This window comes from Rhinoraja longicauda, chromosome 8 (genome assembly GCF_053455715.1).
Source record: "Rhinoraja longicauda isolate Sanriku21f chromosome 8, sRhiLon1.1, whole genome shotgun sequence".
NCBI classification, from domain to species: Eukaryota; Metazoa; Chordata; class Chondrichthyes; order Rajiformes; family Arhynchobatidae; genus Rhinoraja; species Rhinoraja longicauda.
Genome location: NC_135960.1, coordinates 56,909,561 through 56,935,178, shown reverse-complemented (window position 1 = coordinate 56,935,178; position 25,618 = coordinate 56,909,561). Strand labels below are relative to the sequence as shown.

General features: G+C 42.0%; 1 protein-coding gene across 4 annotated transcripts in view; it reads left to right on the top strand.

Annotated features, from left to right (window-relative positions):
* Nucleotides 1-25,618, top strand: part of pde1a (phosphodiesterase 1A, calmodulin-dependent) — a 366,356-nt gene that overhangs the window by 319,894 nt on the left and 20,844 nt on the right. For all 4 annotated transcript variants that reach the window (XM_078404063.1, XM_078404065.1, XM_078404064.1 and 1 more), the window contains 9 exons: nucleotides 1,069-1,135; nucleotides 1,226-1,342; nucleotides 3,960-4,100; nucleotides 8,655-8,755; nucleotides 11,640-11,765; nucleotides 12,489-12,590; nucleotides 12,718-12,838; nucleotides 14,933-15,014; nucleotides 19,320-19,437. In XM_078404063.1, coding sequence (XP_078260189.1) covers nucleotides 1,069-1,135; nucleotides 1,226-1,342; nucleotides 3,960-4,100; nucleotides 8,655-8,755; nucleotides 11,640-11,765; nucleotides 12,489-12,590; nucleotides 12,718-12,838; nucleotides 14,933-15,014; nucleotides 19,320-19,437 — 975 coding nt within the window. The remainder of the gene's footprint in view (nucleotides 1-1,068; nucleotides 1,136-1,225; nucleotides 1,343-3,959; nucleotides 4,101-8,654; nucleotides 8,756-11,639; nucleotides 11,766-12,488; nucleotides 12,591-12,717; nucleotides 12,839-14,932; nucleotides 15,015-19,319; nucleotides 19,438-25,618) is intronic.

The window sequence follows — 25,618 nt, the reverse complement described above, 5'->3', positions numbered from 1 at the left end:
GATTGTGGCTTCACTTGTATTTAGAAGATCACTATGTTGGGCTATCTTGAGAAGCAGACTCTTCTCTTGTGCTCAGACACAAGTCAGAGTTGCTGATTTGCTGCAGTCACCTCCATCACCATCAAAACTACCACTAATACCAACTCTCCCCCTCCTCAGTAAATTTGGAAACCCCCCCAAAAAGAATATGCATGCTTAAGTTGTCGTGCCAAAACTTAGCAAAAAAAGAGCAAGTTTAAAAAAAGCAACTGAGGTACAGAGGGAAATGCAGCAAAAGATTAGGCAAAGGACATTTCTGAAACTTGCCTTTGACCACAGTTTAAATATGTTTGTCTGTGAAACTAATGTACATTTTGAAACTTCATCAAAAACCTGTTGGCCACACATTTAAATTAACATTTGAATTCTTGTATTTGACCATGTATGTTTAAGATACAAGGAACTGCAGATGCTGGTTTACAAAAAAAGATACAAACTGCAAAGTAACTCAGCGGGTCAGGCACCACCTCTGGAGAAGGGTCTGAAGAAGGGTCCTGACCCAAAACGAGTCTGAAGAAGAGTCCCGACCCAAAACATCACCGACCCAGTTTCTCCAGAGATGCTGCCTGACATGCTGAGTTACTCCTGCACTTTGTGTCGTTTCTCTATGTTTATGATACAACATCATAATTTTCTCCTAACTTTCGTATAGGAATATCTATCTCATGGTACATGATTTGCCAACTTGTGACATTGTGTAGGAGATACTGCCATCCACGCAGAACCTGACAAACATCATCCTTTTCCTCATTGCTCTTGAATGAAACAATTTTAAACTATATTATTAATAATTGAGCTAAAGGAAAACTGATAATCCAAGCTTCATGGTTCAATGTTACTTTATTGTCACATGTACCGAGGTACAGTGAAATTCCCTTTTTTGCATGCAGTTTAATAATATCTTACTGCACATAAGTTCCCATTGTCTTTGTTACTGAAATAAGCAGGGAATTATAGATTAGATGTTAGGGATGCTGATGAAATCTGTTGTCAACATTTTTGTATCTTCCTTGGTGTTTTGAATTCAAGGATGTACCGAAGGACATCGAACATGATAGGACTGACTTATCCAGCAGCAGTGATATCTACTTTAAAGGTGTGTGGCGACACTAATTTTAAAACTTATGACGAGGTTGGAAAAAATTGACGAATGTGACTACATTTTCTATCTCTTCTCTTTCCGCAGGATGTTGATAAGTGGTCATTTAATGTGTTCGCCCTCAATGAAGCCAGTGGAGACCACGCACTGAAGTTCATCGTGCATGAGCTGTTCACCCGATACGACCTTATCAATCGCTTCAGGGTCAGGACACTTTTACAGCCTCGTATTAAATTAAAATAAATCCAATGGTTAACAAAAATCAATAGCAACACAAAAACTCTTGTTAAATCTACCCGGATTTAATCCAAATGTATCTGGCAGCCCATCAAATGCAGGACATTGTAATGTATGTAATTAGTTTATCTTGAATAATATCTACTTAAAAATAATCGATTCATTCTGGCAGACATTAGACAACAGATGTGCACGATGATGTAACATTCCCTGGCATCAATAAATAAAACCCTGGAACTGTGGGATTAAAACCCTCTCACCGAAAGACTACGTAGCCATGTTCATCGGATAAAGTAGAGTATAGTTTGTGTTAGGATTGGTTTTCTACAGATTTTTCCTCTTGTGTTGTGTTGTTTTGCTTCTGTGGCCACTTTGAACCGGGTAAATGCTGATGCAGTACCGAGCATGGCAGACATTATAATCACTGCCATGTTTTTTAATCAGTCTGAGAAATACATGGTGTGAGGCAACAGGTCCAAAATATTTAGCGGACTCACCAAAATGGATGTAAACCCTGCTGCAGTACTCGAAGGTCAGCCACTGTCAACATTTAAAATCAGACGTCAAATAATAAAGTCTGCGTAGGAAGGAACTGCAGATGTTGGTTTAAATCGAAGATGGACACAAAATGCTGGAGTAACTCAGTGGGACAGGCAGCATCTCCGAAGAGAAGGGATGGGTGATGTTTTGGGTCGAGACCCTTCTTCAGACTGATGCCAGGGGGGTGGGAGGCACATCGATAAGGAAGTGTATAGATAAGGAAGTGGAAGGTGTGAAAACAGGACAAGGGGAACGGAGATCAAGGAAAATGTAGAATAGATCAAATAACAAAGACTGTCTCCCTGAACTACAAATGCACATTGATGTCAACACTCTGTGCACTCTAAACTGATTGAAGTTTTCGTTCTTCGCACCAAAGTGAAGTTTTATTAGGTGCTGGCCAACCTAGATTACATATTGATCATTGGAGGACTGAGCAAGTACAATAAAGGCACATCATTTCTCACTTGCTGATACACTATACTAGAAAGAAAATCCATACATTCACTGGTGTCCTTCACATGCACTTCTAGTGGGTTATTAGACGCCTGTGAGAGGACAAATAATGATATCTGTGCTCTTCAAACCTTTAGATCAGCCCTGTAACCACTCAGGCAAACAGAAGCTTGTGTTCTTAAGCCTGGTAACTTAAATGAATTCGACATCATTAAATTTTATGTTTCTCAGGATTTAGGTTGAGCTTAAATGACAGTAAATACTTGAGTGAGGAAGTCCTAATCTTCCAAATTGCCACCAATAGATCAATATCTGCAGGATTTCTCAGTTCTGAGTCGTTAATAGTTAACAACCAACAGCAAGCAATTTCTGATCCAGTGTCAGCAAGATTTAAGAAGGAAAGACACAAAGTGCTGGAGCAACCCAGTGGGTCAGGCAGCATCTCTGGAGAACATAGATAGACAGTGTTTCAGGTCAAAACCCTTCCACGGACTGATTGTGGAAGGGGGAGAAACTTGCAACAGCTGGGTGGGACATCGCCTGGCAAGTGATGGGTGGATACACGTGCAGCGGAGATCGGGTTTGACCCTGACACTGGGTGATGTCTGTGTGGAGTTTATATGTTCTCCCCATGACTGCATGGGTTTCTCCACCTACTCTGGTTTCCTCGCACATTCCAAAAATATGCAGATTTGTATGTTACTTGGCTTCTGTAAATTGCCCCTGCTGTAAAAGTGGGAAAACATAGAACTAGTGTACGGATGATCGATGGTCAGCGTGGACTCGGTGGACCAAAGGGCCTGTTTTCACGCTGTATCTCAACTAAACTAAAATAAACTAAACTAAACTAAACTAAAATAAAATAAAATTAAATTAAATTAAACTAAAATTTGTTTTATTAAAAACAACTGTAAAAGCTGTGGTTTAGAAAATTGGTAGTATCCCTACAGATTCAATGTAGGATTAATGGCCACAGCTGAAAATTACAATGAACAAAAGTAGTAGACTAAAATGCAGTATAAAATTGCAATCAGTATGGCAAATGTCTGATATCATCGAATAAACATGCAAAATTGCCAATACAAAACTATCAAACACTAATCAGTTCTTAATTCCACACAACTAATTGAGTCAAACATGCCTTTTTCCCAATAGTAATATATAATAGGATATAGGATGTCAGATATTTCATAATATTAATCTTTATATTATTCTTATGATGAATACTGGTGAATTGGACAGCGTAAGGTAATTGAAAAATTCTTATCAAATCTTAATTATGTGGCATTTTAATTAACTGTCATTGAGCTTTTAGAAGTATCTAGTCTACATATATAGACATGTAGAAATATTAACTGTTTATTGTTGTTTTAAACGACTAATGTTCTGTTATTGTTTGTGCAAGTTTCTTTATGGGCTTTGAATTCTTATTGATCGGCAAGTATTTGAATGACCAAACAATGAATCTTAACAATTTTTTATTCATAGTGCTTGGTTTGGGAATTTTAATATTTTGTAATGGTATTTAAAGTTTGTGATTGAATGCATGCAACCTCATCTCCTAATCGCAAGTATTTTTTTTATATAGATCCCTGCGTCTTCACTAATAACTTTTGTTGAAGCCCTGGAGGCAGGTTATAGCAAGTACAAGAATCCTTACCATAACTTAATCCATGCAGCAGACGTGGCCCAAACCGTGCATTATCTGATGCTCCACACTGGCATGATGGTAAGAGACTGTCCGCATAGTTTTATTCTCTTTTGCCAGGAGTGGGCATTTAGGTTTGTGCTGGACGCTTTTCCGTCAGGATAGTTTGTCTGTTTGTTTCTATGTTAATTGTTTTTGTAAAGCGCTTTGAGCATGTGATAAGGCGCTATATAAAATAAATGGATTATTATTATTATTAAAGCTTTGAGAAACATTGTTGTTCAACTCATTCTTGAAAGATTGCCAGAAAAATCAATGTGAAAACCATTCGCATTGCAAGCTATTTTTGTCTGGCATTGAAGCACAACTATTTTAAGAGGGTGTCATCTAAAGCAACAGAAGCAACTGCCCAGTGGATTTTTGCTTTAACTTTACGATGAGCATGCTGAGTAAAATGATGGTTGCCAGGATCTAACTTGAAAATACTTTCAAATGGTTACATTCCAAGAGGAAACAAAATCAGCATGGATTTATGAAGGGGGAATCTTTTGGAATTTTTTGAGGATGCAACAAGATAAATGGATCAGGGAGAGCCAGTGGATGTGGTGTATCTAGACTTTCAAAAAGCCTTTGACAAGGTCACACACAAGAGATTAGTGTGCAAAATTAGAGCATATGGTATTGGAGGTAGGGTATTGACATGCATAGAGAACTGGTTGGCTGGGTTGTATTCGTTGGAATTTGAAAGGATGAGAGGGGATCTTATAGAAGCATATACAATTCTTCGAGGATTGGACAAGGTAGATGCAGGAAAAAATTTCCTGATGTTGGGGGAGTCCAGAACCAGGGCTCACAGTTTAAGAATAAGGGTATGCCATTTAGGACTTAGATGAGGAAAATCTTTTTCACCCAGAGAGTTATGAATCTGTGGAATTCTCTGCCACAGAAGGCAGTGGTGGCCATTTCACTGGATGTTTGCAAGAGAGAGTTAGATTTAGCTCTTAGGGCGAAGGGAATCAAGGGGTATGGGAAAAAGCCGTAATGGGGTACTGATTTTGGATGATCAGCCATGATCATATTGAATGACGGTGATGGCTCGAAGGGCTGAATGGCCTACTCCTGCACCTATTTTCGATCTTTCTATGTTTCTATTTGCTGTAAAAATGACCATTTCACTATGGCATCTGTCGAAAGCCATTTAAATCGTTTTCTAAATTGCTAATGCAAAACCAATAAATGCAAACCGTTTATTAATTATACCCAACTAGATGAGTGAAACATGAAATAGAATCCTCATTAGATACTTAATTGTAATGAAACACCATTTCCCTATGTTGATAAAAACTATCATTCCATAAATAACCACTGAATAGTCTTGGAGATGGCACCCATTCTCAAGAAATCCTGTCTTTTGAAATATTAAAAGCCCTGAGGATTAAGTACTTAATACAGTTTCCCAAGACAGCAAGCCAGTTTGCAACCTGCTACATGGTATACCCCATAATAAAATTTTACATTGTAGTGCTAATTATCGAATATATATCTGTTTTGTTGTTTCAATTCCCTTCTGTATTGTGGAACTGTTTCAAACAACTCTAACACATTCATGGAAGAATCAAATACATGGGCATTAGAGTTGAGGGACACTCCATTTAAAAGCACTATAATTAAGGCGACTAACTAACCATACTAAACCCGCAAGATTTGAGGCTCGAAAAAGGGATTGTGTTACATGATCTATCTGTTACATTTGGTGCAAAGCAGAAACAATTAATAATAAAAATTGAAACCAAGCTCTGCCTCTAACAGAAAGTATGTAAGATTGAAATGTAAGGTATTTGAGGTAGCATAAATAAATTATCTTTTCTTTTTTATAAAATGGAGAAAATGTAGCTAATCTGTTGTGCAATCACTGCAATGATTTTTTGACAGGCAAGATGGACGAGAAAGATTTATGAGAGGCAACTTGGCTACATTGATAAATTGTGAAAAAGATTAGTCACCTGCAGTTGTAGCATATTTTCAGTTTGCTTCTGTGGATGTTTATTGATTGATCGACATTAATAATAAATATCTTTAACCAATGTGGAAAGTGTTGAAAGCTGAAAATGAAGTCAGCAGCCAGTTTACAAAATTGAAAGATTCAGAAAGATTCTGAACTAACATTAGCTAACAATGATGGCATTGTGCTCTGCACTTCAATCCTATCGTACTTTCCTCTTGTGCCTGGTACTTCAGCACACAGTATTTCACTAATTCTTGGTCAACTAGAGTTTCTATCTTTTAAAAGCTATTTTCACTTCAACTAAAGATCCACAAAAAAAGCTGGAATAACTCAGCGGTACAGGCAGCATCTTTGGAGAGCAGGAATGGGTGACCTTTTGGGTCGAGACCCTTCTTCAGTCTACTTCCTCCTTCAACTAAGCGAGGTTTATTATTCTCCAAGCAGCCTGCAAGCACTGATGGTTACCCTTAATGAGAATGTAATGCAGTATGAAATGGCACTTGACTTCTAGGCATTTAGTGACCCATTGCATCTATGCTTATTGTTAAACTATATTATCAGCCTGATCACAAAATCCATTTATTGCTCCAAATAAATTGTTTGATCTTCCATTTAAAATGTTCATGCATTGTAACAAACAAGGCTGCTTTTGTGCATGGGCTCAATTTTGTAATAAACATGATCATCAGGTGCTCAGCTGCATTTTACGTTTGGTTTCAAGTCATTTAGACGTAAGACTTGACATCTCAAGTGCTTTTACCATTTACCATGCTTGATAAATGTTTATTCATGTCGGTTTGTTCCTGCAACAAAGTGGATTTTGCACGCAATTTACGTTTCCCGGCCCCAACATGGGTATGAAGTGTGGGGTTAACACAAGCCTGCTCAGTGTAATTTATGTAGTATGCTAACCATGCTGTCAGCTAAATATAATGTTTAAAAATGTCTACATCAATAAGAATTGGAATGTTCAATGGCCAGACATTTCATTAGGTAGCCAGTACTATAGGTGGATGACATCTAATAGTGCCGGCTTTCACTGCTTAAAGCTACCTTGTACCTCTTAAAGGTGATCTGCAGTGTGGCTGGACAAGTGCTGCCAGGAAATCTACATGAAGTTAAAATAAGACACAAAGTGCCGGAATAACATGGATAGGCGACATTTCGGGTCGCGAGCCTTCTTCAGACTTATCAGAATGGTCTCGAGCTGAAAGTACACGTTCATAAGTCATAGGAGCAGGATTAGGCCATTCAGCCCATCAAACCTACTCCCCCATTCAATCTTGGCTAATCTATCTTTCCCTCTCAACCCCATAGAGTCATTCAGTGTAAAAACAGGCCAACCGACCAACATGCCCCATCTGCACTAGTCTCACCTGCCTGCGTTTGGCCCATTATCCTTCTAAACCTATCCTGCCCATGTACCAACCAACATGCCCCATCTGCACTAGTCCCACCTGCCTGTGTTTGGCCCATTATCTTTCTAAACCTATCCTACCCATGTACCGACCAACATGCCCCATCTACACTAGTCCCACCTGCCTGCTTTTAGCCCATTATCCTTCTAAACCTATCCTACCCATGTACCGACCAACATGCCCCATCTACACTAGTCTCACCTGCCTGTGTTTGGCCCATTATCCTTCTAAACATATCCTGCCCATGTACCTATCCAAATATTCTTTAAATCATGATGGGATCTACTTCTATCTCCTCTGGCAGCTCGTTCCATATCCCTACCACCCTTTGCTTGATTGTTAGTGTGGGTTTAGTTGACTGTCAGGCCTGTTCCTTTCCCCACCTCCACTGTGCCCCACCTGGACGCACACATATTTCTCCCCTCGCCCTCCCCTCCACCTACATTCCTTCCTCTGGCTCAACTCTTCAATTCTTTCATCTCACACCTTTTGTTTTTTCATCTTTGGCTTTTGTCCAATCAGCGGCCTGTCAAACCCCCGTTATCCCTCGCCGGTGTTCACTTATCACCTGCCACACTTTGTCCTCCCCCTCCTCTCTTCCAGTTCTCTACCCCTCCTCCTACAATCAATCTAAAGAAGGGTTCTGACCCGAAACATCAGCTATCGTGTTCTTCACGGATGCAGCCTGACTTGCTGAGTTACTCCAGCACTTTGTGACTTTTTTTTTGTAAACTAGCATCTGCAGTTCCTTGTTTCTGCTCCTGAGCAATCTCTCTACCATAATGTCTTCAGACACCAGAGCTCACATTACATTGAAGAGTTGAGCCATTATCAATAGACAATAGACAATAGACAATAGGTGCAGGAGTAGGCCATTCAGCCATTCAGCCCTTCGAGCCAGCACCGCCATTCAATGCGATCATGGCTGAATGGGAGAAGCAGGGAGCAGGTATTTTTGTTTAAGTGTTATGGCAATGTTCCTACTGATTCCAAATGTGTTCTCCACAGAGGTCCTGTTGTTTGGACAACCCATTGGCATTAAAGGATGGCACTTCATTTAATGGGTTCAATGAATAGTTTGTCTCGTGGCAATCAGCCATGGGTAATTAAGATGTGCTTTGTGAATGATATCCAACCAATGATATCATATTTTCACTTCATGGTCGAGTAAATCACAAGCAATTTTCCCCAGTTATAACCTTTCTGTTGCAGCACTGGTTTACAGAACTGGATATCCTAGCCATGCTCTTTGCTGCCGCCATTCATGACTATGAGCATACCGGGACCACAAATAACTTCCACATTCAAACCAGGTAGGAACCAACGATGCAGAGTGACGAGAATAAAACTTACGTCTGATTTTCTTAAGATTATATAGCTCTGTACTGTATTAAAAAGCTTCTCAGTTTGTGGATCTTTGCAGTAAAGACATACAAATTTCCACGCCGATTAATTGTTGGACATCAAGTGGAGGTTTTAAACTTTGTCTTGGCTGGTGGTGTTCAATAGAGGGCAGTGCTCAGTGGGTGGACTTTCACTGGCTTCCATTGATGGAGTGGTTTGGCACAAAGATCAACGAAAAGGATTTTTGGGTGGAGGTTCAGTTCTACACCACCTTCTCCGCACCGCAACTCCAATTTCTACCATAATGTCTTCAGACACCAGAGCTCACATTACATTGCACAACGCTATATTTTGAGGCCCATTTTTTCTTGTGGCTTATTTTTCAACAATTATTTGTGTGGCTTAATAAAAGGTTATTAAGCAATGTACTTCTGGAGATCTGCAAGAGTAACAAATATCTTGACATGTTCCATAACATAGAAACATAGAAAATAGATGCAGAAGTAGGCCATTTGGCCCTTCGAGCCATCACTGCCATTCAATATGATCATGGCTGATCATACAAAATCAGTATCCCATTCCTGCTTTTTCCCCATATCCCTTGATTCCATTAGCCCTAAGAGCTATATCTAACTGTTGAAAACATCCAGTAAATTGGCCTCCGCTGCCTTCTGTGGCAGAGAATTCCACAGATTCACAACTCTCTGGGTGAAAATGTTTTTCCACATCTCAGTCCTAAATGGCCTACCCCTTATTCTTAAACTGTGACCCCTCATTCTAGAGTCATAAGGAATAGCGTTTTCTCAAAATGAATTAAGCCTGGAATTTCTAGTCTAGAATTTGGGTCATGCCCAAAGGCTCCATTCCAATTCAGTCCAAATAAGGCTACTGGAAGTTAAAGTAATGTCCCATTACTGAGGAGCAGCTGGTATGCCACAGATATTATGTACAATGACATTTTATAAAAAGAGATCTCAAAGAGGTGTTAGTTGCCAGCTTGTGTATGGAAGTCATTGAAATGCCTTATTGGCAACTGGTACACTTGTCGTACAATAGGCACATACATGTACAGCAACCAACACAATAGACTCTTAAAAAAAAGACACCAAGAGTAACTCAGCGGATCAGGCAGCATCTCTGAAAAACATGGATAGGTGACGTTTCGGGTTGGGACCCTTCTTCATTAATAACCCTTTGTGGCGGTCCCTGTGGCGGTCCCTGGGGATCAGGCCACTCCTTGGATCAGCCCCCTCGTCACTTGACGGACAGGCGTAAGGGGTTAAAGGTCAGCCCGTTGGAAGGTGTGGTTCATCCCTAGGTGGACTATGCTGTGAGCAGGAGCTCACAGCCTAATAAAGACCGTTAACTAAACCTGCCTGGCGTCCTGCCTTTTCTCTGGCCTCCGCCAGGCCACTACACCTTCTTGTTATTACGTTTACACATAAATGAAAATCACTTCATCATCTCATTTAAGTCAATGAGAACAATGAGTAATGTTACCTATCTATATTCTCTTGGGATGCTGCCTGACCCGCTGAGTTCACGTTCACAAGTTATAGGAGTAGAATTAGATCATTCGGCCCATCGAGTCTACGCCGCCATTCGATCATGGCTGATCTCTGCCTCCCAGTCCCATTTTCCTGCCTTCTCCCCATAACCCTTGACACCCATCCAAATCAAGAAGCTGCAGGAGTTTCTAGGAGTTAACTAGCATGTTGTGCGTTTTTTGGGGGTGGGGCAGAGGGGGGGGGGGGGCAGAGCTCATAATTATTTTATTTTATTACTGTATTTCTGTCACTTTGTATTTAGGGTTTCAAGCTATTAGATTCACAAGCTGTAAATTTTTAAAGATAATTAATGGACTCACCTGACGATCTCCATGGCTTGTCATTCACTCATATCTTTGTTTTGCCCAGTGTTTTTAAGAAAATAGGCACATTTCGCTGATCTAATTATGAATTAGATAATGAGGACCTTAGTCATGAGCCAGGAGATGGGCAGAGAGAAGCTACTTCTTCCATTAGTGAAGGCTCACTTTCAAATATGCAGGTGGTAATTCATCATATTGGCAGTGTGCTGTGAGATATGACCAGTCGAAATATTGCATCTATTTTTATCCAGTGACTTAAACCTTACGATCAAATAAAACTTAATAACAGTTATTGAACTGCTCCAGCTTGGTCATTATTTATTGATGCTACTAAGTTATCTTGTGGATTATCTATTAAGATCTCAGCAAGGTTCCTAGAGATAACCAGACTAATATTAGCGAGCCTTCCAGATAACGTTATTAAATAACACCCTTTACTATTATAATGTCAACATTATAGCACAGTACACAGTACATTGGGTGGTTCAGCGGTAGAGTTGCTGCCTTATAGCGCTTGCAACGCCAGAAACGCGGGTTCGATCCTGACAGTGGGTGTTGTCTGTACAGAGTTTGTACGTTTTCCCCATGACCGCGTGGGTTTTCTTCGAGATCTTCAGTTTCCTCCCACACTCCAAAGACGTACAGGCTTGTAGGTTAATTGGCTTGGTATAAGTGTAAATTGTCCCTAGTGTGTGTAGGATAGTGTTAATGTGCGGGGATTGCTGGTTGGCGCGGACTCGGTGGGCTGAAGAGCCCGTTTCCATGCTGTATCTCTAAACCTCTCTCTGAGTAACTCCTGATATGATTTTTAACTCCATACTCTTAACTCAAATGGATTAGTTCTTCTATTAAAATTTAAAAAAGGACATCTTTTAGTTATTCATGGTTTCAGTGTCCATTTACTATCAGATAATTTGTCGTCATTTTCACCCAGAACAAAGTAGTTCATGTAAATTACAATATGCTATTTAATTTACTAACAGATCAGGTGTAGCTATTTTGTACAACGATCGATCTGTTCTTGAAAACTATCACGTGAGCGCTGCGTACCGATTAATGCAGGAAGAGGAAATGAACATCATGTGCAATTTGTCGAAAGATGATTGGAGGTAAGGTGAGACAGTTTGGGAATAAACACGGGATAAGCCGTTGTATAAATCCAAGCCTCTGAGCTTTGGGTGTCATTATATATTTGGTGTTACACCAAGAGACTAGGCAGCCTTAGGTCAATGAACACACCTGAAAGAGGCATGGCAATATTTTACACATAGTATTAAGGGTGGGGGTGGGTGGAGGGTATGATTAGGACAGGAATGTTGGGCGCCATTTAGAAGGCTGCCTAAATGTTGATTAGAGGGGGTCAGGTAGCTGCAAAACATCCCCACCAGATCTTCAAACACAACAGCTGCCTGCATATCTATCAGGATCAGAAAACTGCCACCTGAGCTCGGTGCTTAGTTAGATCCAGATGCAGCAGACATTAATGCCAACCAAGGGTTAAAGGGTGATCATTCCATGACATAATTCTAACCTAAACCAATTGGCCAAAATAGCAGAAAAGTCACATTCTTCAATTTAATAACAATAATGAATCCTGTATACGTTTGACTTGAGTGTGAATATTCAGACATGCTGGCACGTCAGCTTTTAAGTTGTACCTCAGGGTTAACCTGCAGTAAGTCATGGGAACTTTCGAAGTTCAACACCTTTTTATATATTTTCCCATTCTTTTTATTCTAGACATGGAAAGAAAGCTAGCTGCCAGATCTATTTTTGTATTTTTGCATTATCAGCTAATCATAGCATCACGTCATGTTTTATAAATCAAACAGGGATCTGCGTTCTTTGGTGATAGAAATGGTTTTATCAACCGACATGTCTTGTCATTTCCAACAAATCAAGACCATGAGAAATACTTTACAGCAGCCTGAAGGGTGAGACAATCTCCTTCCCTTGACAATTTCTTGCAAAAACAGAAAACTTATAACCATGTCATATGCAATACAGTTTACTCACAGTCCTTCAATGCAGCAACTCAGTTCAATGCCCTTGATTTTTCAGGACTGACAAAGCTAAAGTCATGTCACTAATGCTGCATGCCGCAGATATAAGTCATCCTGCAAAATCCTGGGATCAGCACTACCGGTGGACAATGACATTGATGGAAGAATTCTTTAGACAGGTAAAGGCTTGATGTTAATGTGAAGCCCACATGCACCAAGAACCTCTTTTATTCAATATGTATTTTATTACAGAAATTGTGTTTTTATCAAGCCAGCGTCATGTGAGGAGAACATTGTGCAACATTTAATGAAAAACATATTATTCATTGTCCGATCCCAAGCAAAGATCCCAACACAACTTTGAGGTACCCATGTTTGTTACAGTTCTCAGCAAGGCAGTGAGTCACATTATTTCCTGCTTGTCAAGATTGTCAAGATTATTAATAGGAAAGGTTTTGAAGGATATGGTCCAAATGCAGGCAGGACTCGTGCAGATGGGGCATCTTGGTTGGCAAGAGCCTGTTTCTGTGCTCTATGACTCTAGGACTCCAACTGTCAATGAAGACTCGTTCAACATTTGCGACTCCCCAATCAAATGTAAAAGACGTTGGCCCTCAAAATGCCTGAGGAGGATGATTGATTGCCCAGTGTCTGCTCAAGCTTAGTTTCAGTGTGTAACTTAGCTGCCTTGTGAGCAGATATTAACTTTGCTCCTCATTTTTCAGATACAACACAACAATCAATTACCCCTAGGTGCACATTACATAGAGGCATCCCCTGAACTAGCCAACATTATATCACAGGAGATGTAACATTGTTGAATGGAGACATGACGTCAGAGAGCTCATAATGTGTCAGAGGTTATGGGGAGAAGGCAGGAGAATGGGGTTAGGAGGGAGAGATAGATCAGCCATGATTGAATGGCAGAGTAGACTTGATGGGCAAATGGCCTATTTCTACTCCTATTCCTTATGATCTTATGACATGAGATCACGGATAGTGTCTTTCTCATTCTTAAGCCTGCTTAGTGTCAGGTATTAATTTAATGCTCTGAATGCATCGTTAGTCCATTTAGAATTAATGATTAAAAGCTGCCACTTCAGGATATTTACAGAGTTTGGATATTTCAGTTAAAAGAAATTAACTTGTGACTTAAATTTCCCATTTCTTTTAAATATTGATGCTGATGACGTGCAGTAGACTCTGTGGGTCTTGCAGCACATGGTGATAAGATGAAGGGTAAGGATGTAATGTTTTGTGATGGTGACACTGGTCCATAAGATACAAGGTTTCTCAATATTCAAAGATAATCAGCAATCATTGCAGATAATAGTCTAATTGAAAGTTACATTTTAGCTCCCCACTTAAGAAAAAATAAGAAGACATCCTCACTTTAAATCACGCTAATTTTTTTAAACTTCAAATAATAACTGCAAGAAATTAACATTAAAAAAAATTCTGATCTGTTCTAACGGCATGCAATAATTACCCCCATCAAAACTAGATGAAAACTCAGCATCTAAAAAATCGCTTTTAATCTTCCTAATGCAATCAGTGCAGCCGATGAGGGAAAATTGAGAAGATAACAAAGTGCTTTAGATTACAATTTTATTTTGACCTGCATCTTTCCCTGGGCGAGCTTTCTTAGAGGATGTTTCCACTAGTGGGAGAGTCTAGGATTAGAGGTCGTAGCCTCAGAATTAAAGGGCGTTCTTTTAGGAAGGAGATGAGGAGGAATTTCTTTAGTCAGAGGGTGGTGAATCTGTGGAATTCTTTGCCACAGAAGGCTGTGGAGGCCATCAATGGATATTTGTAAGGCAGAGATAGATAGATTCTTGATTAGTACGGGTGTCAGAGGGTATGGGAAGCAGGAGAATGGGGTTAGGAGGGAGAGATAGATCAGCCATGATTGAATGGCAGAGTAGACTTGATGGGCCGAATGGCCTAATCCTACTCCTTTTCCTTATGACCTTATGACTCTAAATTTATTTAGGTTATTGATCAGCTATGAACGGACTATTGAACAAACAGCTAAACTCTGAGATACTGTTTAATCTTGCTGAGTACATCTGATTCTCACGAGAAAGTCATGTTAATGAAAATGGTGACACTATTTGCTTCAGGACTCCATTCACAGCAGATAATTCCACAATTCTCATCCCACTGCCCCACAAAACATGCATGCAGGTTTACATTTGCATTATCTGTTCAATTAAAATATATATAGTTGTTTTCTTTTAACATAATGATTTCTTTCATTATTCTCTCTGTAGGGTGACAATGAGGCAGACTTAGGGTTACCATTTTCTCCACTTTGTGACCGAAAATCCACAATGGTAGCACAATCTCAGATCGGTAAGTGTTTGCATCGCCTGGAACGTGAATAATAAAAAATCCTTTCAAATTATTCTGAAAGGGTGGAGTGACCATATCAAGGTTCTTGGTGTTTGTGCTAAATGCATATTTTCCCAGGTGAGAGGGAAAATATTTAATAGGAACCTGAGGAGCAACATTTTCACACAGTGGTTGGTGGGTTTCTAGAACGACCTGCCCGAGAAAGAAGTTGAGGCAGGTTCAATAACAACATTTGAAAGATATTTGGACAGGTACATGGATAGAAAAGGTTTCGAGAGATATGGGCTAAATGCAGATAAATAGGATCTGCTTGAATGGGACATTTTGTCGACATGGACAGGTTTGGCCAAAGGGCCTATTTCCATGCTGTATGACTCTATGACTCTTGGTCACCTCATGGACAAGAATTCCTTCAGTACTGTCCCACTGTTATAACTTTATTTAAGACTGCCAAACACAATGCTGGAAATGTCCTCCCAATATCAATGTCCCCTTCTGCCCTCACCCCCACCCCCGGCGATATTTCTACCTGATCCTTCATTCCCCCCTCCCCTCCCTCTCTCTTCACTGATCCTTCATTCCCCCCCCCCCTCCCCTCCCTCCCTCTTCACTGATCCTTCCAGCTGCCTCATGACAAAGGATTCTCCAAACAAGTGCTACACTTCAGTCTAGCCAGGAGGCAGAGACCTATTATGCTGGTCATGTCCAGCTGTCAAATTCTGATTAAGGACGACCTTAGATTTTGGGTTCCTTGAGGGCCAAAGAGCATTCCAACTATCTGCTGCACTCCTCCGTTCCCCTGCGGCCCCACCTTCCCAAATCTTCAAGCTGGCATTGTGGCCATCAATCCAAACCAGGATTAGATTTTTTAGATTTAGATTTAGATTTAGAGATACAGCGCGGAAACAGGCCCTTCGGCCCATCGAGTCCGCGCCGCCCAACGATCCCTGCACATTAACACTATCCTTCACACACTAGGGACAATTTTTTTACATTTACCCAGTCAATAAACCTACATACCTGTACGTCTTTGGAGTGTGGGAGGAAACCGAAGATCTCGGAGAAAAACCAAGCAGGTCACGTCGAGAACGTACAAACTCCGTACAGACGGCGCCTGTAGTCAGGATCGAACCTGAGTCTCCGGCACTGCATTCGCTGTAAGGCAGCAACTCTACCGCTGCGCCACGGTGCCGCCCCTGCTCGGTTGATTACCCATCAACCTCTGATACAGTTCCAAACTGAGAGCATCAGTGAGGCACTTCCCAGCCCATATCTTTTATGCCATAAATTCCAGTTGACTGATGAAATTTAGTGGCTGATTTAGAATCTGTAGGGACTATTGAGTTGGTTCATCAATGCCTGCACATTTACCTTTCATGTACTGTAGACTTTAGACTTTAGAGATACAGCGTGGAAACAGACCCTTTGCCCCACCAGGTCTGTGCTGACCAGCGATCACCCCGTGCACTAACAGTATCCTACACACTAAGGAAAATTTACAATTATAACTGAAGCCAATTAACCTACTAACTTTGGAGTGTGGGAGGAAACTGGAGCATCTGGTGAAAAACCCATGCGGTCACAGGGAGAATGTACAAACTCCGTACAGACAGCACCCTTAGACAGGATCAAATTCGTGTCTCTGGTGCTGTAAGGCAGCAACTCTACCACTGCACCACTGTGCCACCCACATGTACCTTGGTACATGTGACAATAATAAACCTAAGCCTAAGCCTAATGAAACACTTTCATCTGAGTTTATGCCATCTATGCCTCCAATGGTGCACATTACCTTAAACTGCAGTCTGCACAGTGGCACACATAATAGAGCCTCTGCATCAGTGTCAGAGACTGTGCAGAGAATGGTTTTCCTCCCACATCCCAGTCATGCAGGTTAGCAGATTAATTATTGAGTGTCCATTATTCATATTGTGTGGGCGAGTGATCGAATCTGACAGGAGTTGATGAGAATGTAGGGAGAATAAAAAACAATGGGATTAACGTAGGATTAGTGTAAATGGGTGGTTGATGGTTGATTTGACCTCAATGGGCCAAAGGCGCTGTTTCCTTGTTGTAGCTCTCAATGGTTCAATGGTACTTTATTATCACATGTATCTAGATACAGTGACATTCTTTGTGTTGCATTCAATTCAGTATAATCTTACTTCACATAAGCACAATCATACCTAAGGACAAGGTAATGTAAGAATAGTAGATTACACAATAAGTCGTCATGTTTCTGACACCATTTGTATTAATCAAGTTTCAAAGTTCTTAAAAATATAGTCTTACCCTGGTCTAAAAGGCCTGTTGTCCTGGTGGTTGTAATGGGTCAGTGTTGCACGGATCGGCCTGGCTTGGCGTTACTGTTGATGCCCTCCATCGCTACACTGCTGCAGGCTGCGTCCGATCTGCACACTCGGCTGACCTCTGTGGGTAGGGTTGCCAACTATCTCACTCCCAAATACGGGACAAGATAACGCCACCGCCCCACGCCCCACGTCCCATGTGACCTCGCCCAGCCAGCAGCCACGTGCTCCTTCTCCACCAATTTCTTTTCAGATTTTTAAACTTTTATTATTAAATTCGTATCTTTCGTAGGAAAAAATTTCCATGTATATCTACATTATTTTAATCAATGTCTTTTCTGCATAAATTCAAGATCCATTTCCTGCTTTGCTCAGACTGATTCCAGATGCCATTGTCAGCGATGCAGTTTGGTTTACTTTGCCCGTTGCACAACTTGCACAGTATTTTTGCCGTGGTCAGGGCTGTGACCCGGCGCCGGCCGCCGCTCTCTCCTCGCCCTCCTCCGCGACCCTCGGGTACGAGCAAGGCTTGGTCACTTGTCTCTTGGGGGCGGGTTTGCCCGCTCTGTAGCGGTGGGAGAGCCAGGCCTGGTGCCGGGGAAGCAACCGGAGCCTGGGCCTGGACGTGACCGTGTAACCGCGAGCCTGAGGTGGGCCAAGGGGAAAGGCGGCAGCAGCAGCAGCGGCGGTGAGGCCGGGCATTGGTGGAGATGGAGGCCTGGGCCTGGTGCTGGGCCTGCCCTCGGCTCCCCGGTCCCCCCTCCTCTCCCCGGCCAGTTCAGCGCCTTCTCCACTCCGCCCAGAGTCCAGTGGTATTGGCGCAGCAACATGCTCTGGCCCCCCGAGGGCTGTCAGTGAGTGAGCCACCGCTGTCTACCCATCGCACTGAACATACCCGCACCAGGACAGGACACTCCCCCACCCCCCCACCCCCACTCCACCAATGGCGGCCGCCCGGGCAGTATGGGAATGAGAATGGGAGTTGAAATGGTTGTCAACCAGGAGATCCCGTGGGGCTAGGTTGACTGAGCATAAGTGATCAGCGAAACGCTTACCGTGTCTGATTTAGTTCTCACCGATGTACAGGAGCCCACATCGAGAACACTGGCGTGCAATATGTGAAAAGGGAAGAGCCTCTAAGATGTTTTGCAGATACCTTTGATTTTTCTGGCTATTCTCAATGTGAAAGTTTCAGCCCCTTTAATTGAGGTTTCCAGCACCTATTCTCCAAACCCTGCTTGCAGTGGGCTCCCTCTTTGGATCCAGAGCAAGTTAGAGATCGATAATGACACCAACTTGGGAGACAGCCATGCAAGTTTTCAGCAACCACCAAAAATGAAAACAATGTGATTTCTAAAGAAAACTGAGTCTCTAATAGCAGAATCTGCATCATTTATTGGCTATAAACAATCTTCAAAAAAATTACAGTTGTCATGTGAATATAATACGCATCATATTATCAATGTGTCACAGAATTTCTCTGTTGTAGTAAAGGTTTATAATTTAAGACATTTTGCTATCCAGAATGCAAAAAAAATGTTTCAAAAACCACCATTCCAAACAATACCGCAAATTGAATCTATTAAGTAATTTGCCAGGAAATTATACATTATATCCAGGATAACAAATAAATAGTAGGAATTACTGAGAAGCAAGTGAGCTGAAACCAATTGTATGTTGTGTCCTTCAAGCTGACATGACCATTCATTTTATTATGCATGAGCATGCATTGCAAAAATCATACTCTTCTGTGAAATCTCAATTGTTAGTACTCAAGCTAAATGTTCTAAATGTCAGTTTTAACAAAGTTTAACTTCCACATATTTGACTACTTCATACTATGAGGAAATTTGAAGGTCATTTTGTCCTTCAGCATCTGACTGTGACTCATGGCACCGAAGAGCATACAAGGCTGTGTAAACTTCACTTTGTATTTGAGGAAATCTGTTTATCTAGCTCTGAGCTACTGATAACAGTGATTTTTTGTCTCCACCAGGTTTTATTGATTTTATTGTGGAACCAACCTTCTCTGTTCTGACAGATATAGCAGAAAAAATAATAACACCTCTTATAGAGGAAGCTTCTCAATCTGAGTCTGACTTTCAACGGCAAAGGTTCGTGTGACTTTTTTCTGAACAAGGATTTATTGCTATTGTTTGTGCTTTGATGCGACAACATTTTAAATTAGGTTGAAGGAATTTAAGAACCATCCTTTCTTTGCTATATTTTAGTTGATGTAAATCTCACCCATTTCTCTTTGATGTTGTGATATTGTTATTGCTCATCTTTATGCTAGTTCCCCCCCCCAAAAAAAATTATACCAAGGAAAGAATTAGAAGCTGTAAGAATCCTGAATTTATTTGATTGAGATTGATAATATTTAGCTTACCAGTTATGACAATTATCACACTGATAATCGTAACCACCATCTATTCCTGCTGATGGGCCATGTAGGGTAATAAATCGGACATCTCTTGACAGACAATAAAATCTGATCTTTCGAGGCAATCTAATCTAATGAGCATGTCAGGAGAACACTACGTGCTGCGGTAACTCAGTGGGTCAAGAACATCTCTTCGGGTCTGAAGAAGGGTCCCGACCTGAAACGTCACCTATTCCTTTTCTCCAGAGATGGCGCCTGACCCGCTGAGTTACTCAAACATTTTGTGCCTATCTCTGGAGAACATAGATAGGTAACATTACAGGTCCCGACCTGAAGCGCCACCTATCCTTGTTCTCCAGGCATGCTGCTGGACCTACTGCGTTACTCCAGCGCTTTGTGTCTTTTTGTATAAACCAGCACCTGCAGTTCGTTGTTTCTACATAACGAGCATGGCAGATCTGTTCTAATACTCTGGCCACACTAGTATGATGATGGTTCACGTTGGTGAGAGTTTCCAACCTCCATTGCTTTGAGCATTGAGTAACAATTGCCCAGAATTTGAAGAGACTGCTGAGGCCTCTGCACGTACCACTGACCAATGAAAAGCTTATGGAATTATCCCATTTGATTTCCCCAGTGTGAATGTGAGGAAAGAAACTGACCCATCCTTGCAGTGACATCCTGAACGATGGCAGATCCATTACCCCAGTAATGTTCTTGTGTGATGGCAGGGGAGCAGGACAGGACAAGTTCCAGCCACTCAAAGCCATTCTAACAGCATAGTCAGCAGTCAAACGTGTTCAATGCTTTGAAAGCAGAAACATATAAATGCAAATAAAATGTATCAAAAGCTATTCAAGCTGTTCATTTTTTTTAAAGTAATGGCAGCACATTGATATTTGCATTCTGGGAAAAAAAGGTTTGGACTGTCTACTCCATCTATAATTTTCTCTCATAATTTTATATACTTGTATGAGATTTCCCTTAACCTCCAACATTCCAAAGAAAACAATCCAAGTCTGTCCAACCTCGCCTTCTCGCTAATATCCTCGAATCCAGGCATCTTTCTGGTAAACCTTCTCTACACCCTTTCCAAAGGGAAGGCACAGTTGGACAGCAGCAGAGTTGTTGCCATACATCACCAGAGACCCATGTTCGATCCTGACAACGGATGCTGAACGTACGGAGTTTGTACGTTCTCCCCATGACCATGTGGGTTTCCTCTGGGTGCTTCAGGTTCCTCCATAGATGTACAGGTTTGTAGGTTAACTGGCTTCAGTAAAATTGTAAAGTTGTCCCTAATGTGTAGGATAATGTTAGTGTACTAACTGGTTGGCGTGGATGGTGGGCCGAAGGGCCTGTTTCCATGCTATATCTCTAACGTCTAAAATCTAAAGCCTCCACATACTTCCTGAATGGGGCGATCAGACTGAATCAAATTCTCTGAATGGAGCCTAATCAAAGTGATTTTGGCCTCACTACTCTCTTCTCTCATTTTGCAGAGGCTGGATGAAACATTCTGTGGGCAATTTCACAGAATCATATCACATGCGCATTATCTCAGGTCATTAAAACATTGCACACAATAAACTGAACAGACGGGCAAGAAAATCAACAGGACATTTTAAAATGCAAAATGTAAATATGAGTTTCACCAACTGCTGACAGTTATTTTCAGTACTTGATGCTGAATTGTCATGCACCGTGGCAAAAATTCCTCCTTATGCATTCATGATGGTAATTGCTTCATGACTCTGCTGTGACTCACCAGCATCTCATTGAGTTGTTCGAGTGCCATACAGGTGTTGTTTTGATATTCATTTAACTCTGTGGAAAGGCTTGGGATTTAAAACATTGTGTGCATTACTAAATTAAAATTCATATTCCATTTTAAAGAGCGTTGCAACTGCTGTGAACTATTGCCTTCAGATTATTGCTTAGTGGCACTGCAATCATTGAAGGTGAAATCGCAGGTAGTTTTGCATTATGTGTTTTGTTTCACAAATACAAGAAATATCCAAAAGCTGAATTAGATATCCAATAGAATGGAAGGGTAAAGTTTAGTAATTCTACAATGCCTTTTATACCGAGAATGTCACAAAGTGCTCCACTACTAATGTTTGCTTTGAAGAAGAGTCATGGCGGCGTTAGAGTTGCTACCTTACAGCGCCAGAGATCCAGGTTCGAGCCTGACTATGGGTGCTTGTCTGTACGGAGTTTGTATGTTCTCCCCGTGACCTGCCTGGATTTTCTCCGAGATCTTCGGTTTCCTTCCACACTCCAAAGACATACAGGTTTGTAGGTTAATTGGCTTGGTATAAATGTAAAATATTCCCTAGTGTCTGTAGGGTGGTGTTAATCTGCGAGGATCGCTGGTCGGCATGGACTCGGTGGGCCAAAAGGCCCTTTTCCGTGCCGTATCTCTAAACTAAACTAAACTATGTTATTTCGTTTAGTTTAGTTAAGTTTAGAGATAGAGCTTAGGAACAGGCCCTTCAGGCCACTGAGCCCACGCTGACCATCGAGCACTCATTAACACTAGTTATCCCACTACACACTAGGGGCAATTAACAGAGGCCAATTAACCCACAAACCCGCACGTCTTTAGGATGTGGGGGGATACAAGAGCGCCCGGAGGAAACCCATACGGTCACATAGAGGCCGTGCAAACTCCACATAGATAACACCCAAGGTCAGGATCGAACCCAGATCTCTAACACTGCAAGGCAGCAGCTCTATCGCCATGCCACTCAGTGCTGCTCTGCGTATCTTCAAGAAAGAGGAATGAGTTAAATGATGAATTAATCTGCCCATCACTGGTGTTGTGTGTGAGAGAGGTTTTGGTCAGGATACCAGAAGAGCTCTCGTGCTTTATTTTTAATTAAATTAATTTTAATTACATTTTCCCATTTGAAGGAGAACAATGAATGTGTGTGGGCAGTGCAGACGACAGTGTAGTCCTCTCTTAATACTGCACAGAAGAGTCAAACTAGATCACATCTCATAATATGCAGTGAGAAAATATATAGGTTGTACGCCGTTGTTCTGACATCCTCAGTTCCAGAGCTTTTCTGGATTATCTGTTTTTCTGGACCAACAGAGGTCATGTAATAATGAAACGACAATACCTCCCTGGCCCGTTAATGACACCTCTCCAGTGTCTCCAAAGCACCATGGAGTGCCAGAAACTTAAATGTCATAAGGAACAGGAGTAGAATTAGGCCATTCTGCCCATCAAGCCTACTCCGCCATTCAATCATGGCTGATCTATCTCTCCCTCCTAACCCCATTCCCCTGCCTTCTCCCCATAACCTCTGACGCCCGTACTAATCAAGAATCTATCTCTATCTCTGCCTTAAAAATATCCACTGATTTTAAGAACATGTAAACTGTGTGAATGGAATGACTTGCTGATTCATCCCCTGCTCCCACTGTCTTCCCAGCCGTTTAGAGCCCTGGTTTCCGACCTCACTCCCGACTCACAACGTTTATCAGCGACCCTTCTTCACCGCACGTTCCAGTGACACGGCCGTTGTTGCAGCTCACGTTGTAGCCCCTGGGGGACAGCACTTTCATCGGGGTTCCCCACCTCCCCTCCCCCACCTCTCTTTATCCCCCCCCCACCTAACCTGTTCAACCTATAGAACCTATAACTCGTGTAATACATTCAAGCTGATGGCAGACACAAAAAGCTGGAGTAACTCAGCGGGACAGGCAGCATCTCTGGAGATAAGGAATGGGTGATGTTTCGGGTCGAGACCCTTCTGCAGATAACAATACAGTCGAGTTGACGGCTAAGTATAACATTACACCTTACCATTTATTACTTTATATTATTTTTCTCACTTTCTGTTTCTTCCTTTGACTAACCTTTTTGAAGACACCAGGGGAGAGACTGCAGTATCCTATTTGTATGACTCTCTGCACAAATATCTGATTGGCACCATATAGGGTGGACAGATTCCCCATTAATCTATGAGAAGGACTCTGCCAGACTGCCATGGGGCCACTGTCATTTTCATCTTCCAGCGACTCAGTAATTCTAACAACCTACTAGGGTTGCCAACTGTCCCGTATTAGCCGGGACATCCCGTATTTTGGGCTAAATTGGTTTGTCCCGTATTGGATTGCCCTTGTCCCATATTAGGGCCGGGGGGCGCTGTAGGCCCAGACTCTGTAGGTCCGGACGCTGTAGGTCTGCGCAGTGTAGGTCTGGAGGCTGCTGTATGTCCGGACACTGTAGGCCCGAACGCTGTAGGTCCGGAAACTGTAGGTCCGGAGGCCCGGGCACCGCCTGACGGAGGTTGCTTAGCAACCCGTTTCCCGGCCCAGGCGGCCACCGTTGATGGAGCGGGAACACGTGGCCGCTGGCTGGGTGAGGTCACGTGGGGCTCGGGGCAGCGTCGTCACCTTGTCCCTTATTTGGGAGTGGGATAGTTGGCACCCCTACAACCTACTGAAGGACTTGATGCAGAAAGGTTGTGAAATGCTGGAGCTGCTTTGAACACTGATATTTAAAACCCACAATGGCAGCAGCTTGCATTTCGCAGGAGTCAGTTGAGCTTCCTCTGTGACATTCAGACCTTGAGTGGATGCCTCCCATGCCACAGAGCAGTTGAAACGCTGGCTGTTAGACACAATGACGTGTGCATTGTAATTGTTTCCGAAGTTATGCTGGTCTTGGTACTTGCTGCCAATAATCACAAAAGCACAACTCCAAGGCAATCATTCAGTCAATCAACTTTGTCACATAAAGTGCATTCCAGAAGCCCATCATCCAAAAGGACATTTCTTCATGTCACTTTTGATTCTTTAGTCAATCACCTTCATTCTTTGCCCACTATTTCTTCATGTCTGTATCAATGAGAGCTGTTTCTCCCCATCAGCTTTCTCTGCACCATTCATGATTTTAAGTACCTTTATCAGGCTTCCTTACACACTCCAGTGTTCTGAAAAAAATCCAGCCACTTTAGAGATACAACAAGGAAACAGGTCCTTCGGCCCTCCGATTCCATGCTGGCCATCAATCTGTTCACCCTGGTTCTATGTTATCCCACTTTCTCATCACCCCTGACACACTAGGGGCAATTTAGAGAGAGGGCCAATCAACCTACAAGCCTGCAAAGCTTTGGGGTGTGGGAGGAAACTGGAGCACCAGCAGGAAAGCCACATGTTCACAAGGAGAACGTGCAAACTCCACACAGCAGCCAAGGTCAGAATTGAACCCAGGTCTCTGGTGCTGTCAGGCAGCTGTGCCACCATGCCACCCTAAAAAATCAAATGCAAATCTGCAGAACTAAAGTACCCCATCCCTGGAATCATTTCAAGAAATCTCTCTGCACCCTTTCCAAAGCTGGCTTCCCCATCATTTTCAAAGTGTAACGCCCATCACCTTATACAATACTCTGGTGGTGACTGAACCAGTGTTATATTAAGTCTGAAGAAGGGTCTCGACCCGAAACATCACCCATTCCTTCTCTCCTGAGATGCTGCCTGACCTGCTGAAATACTCCAGCATTTTGTGAATAAATACCTTCGAAGTGTTGTATTAAGGCTCACTATAGCTTTGCTCTTGCAATCGCTGCCTCTGTATGTAAAGCCCTATACATTATATGCATATTAAACAACTTTCCAGTCCTACCATTTTCAATGAATTATGCTTATTTACTCCAAGATCTCTCTGATCTAGTATGCCTTTTTAGAAACGTGTCTTTTTCTTCTATGGCCTTCACTCACTCTTCTGATCAGAACACAACATTTTACATTTGTCAGCATTAAATCTCATTTGGAACTCAACAGCCCATCCCAGCAACCTGTCTCTTTGAAGTCTTCTTTAAAACATTCACTTTTTCAGGATCTGGTCATTGTTGGCATTCATTGCCCATTTCCGATTGCCTTTGAGAAGCTGGTTG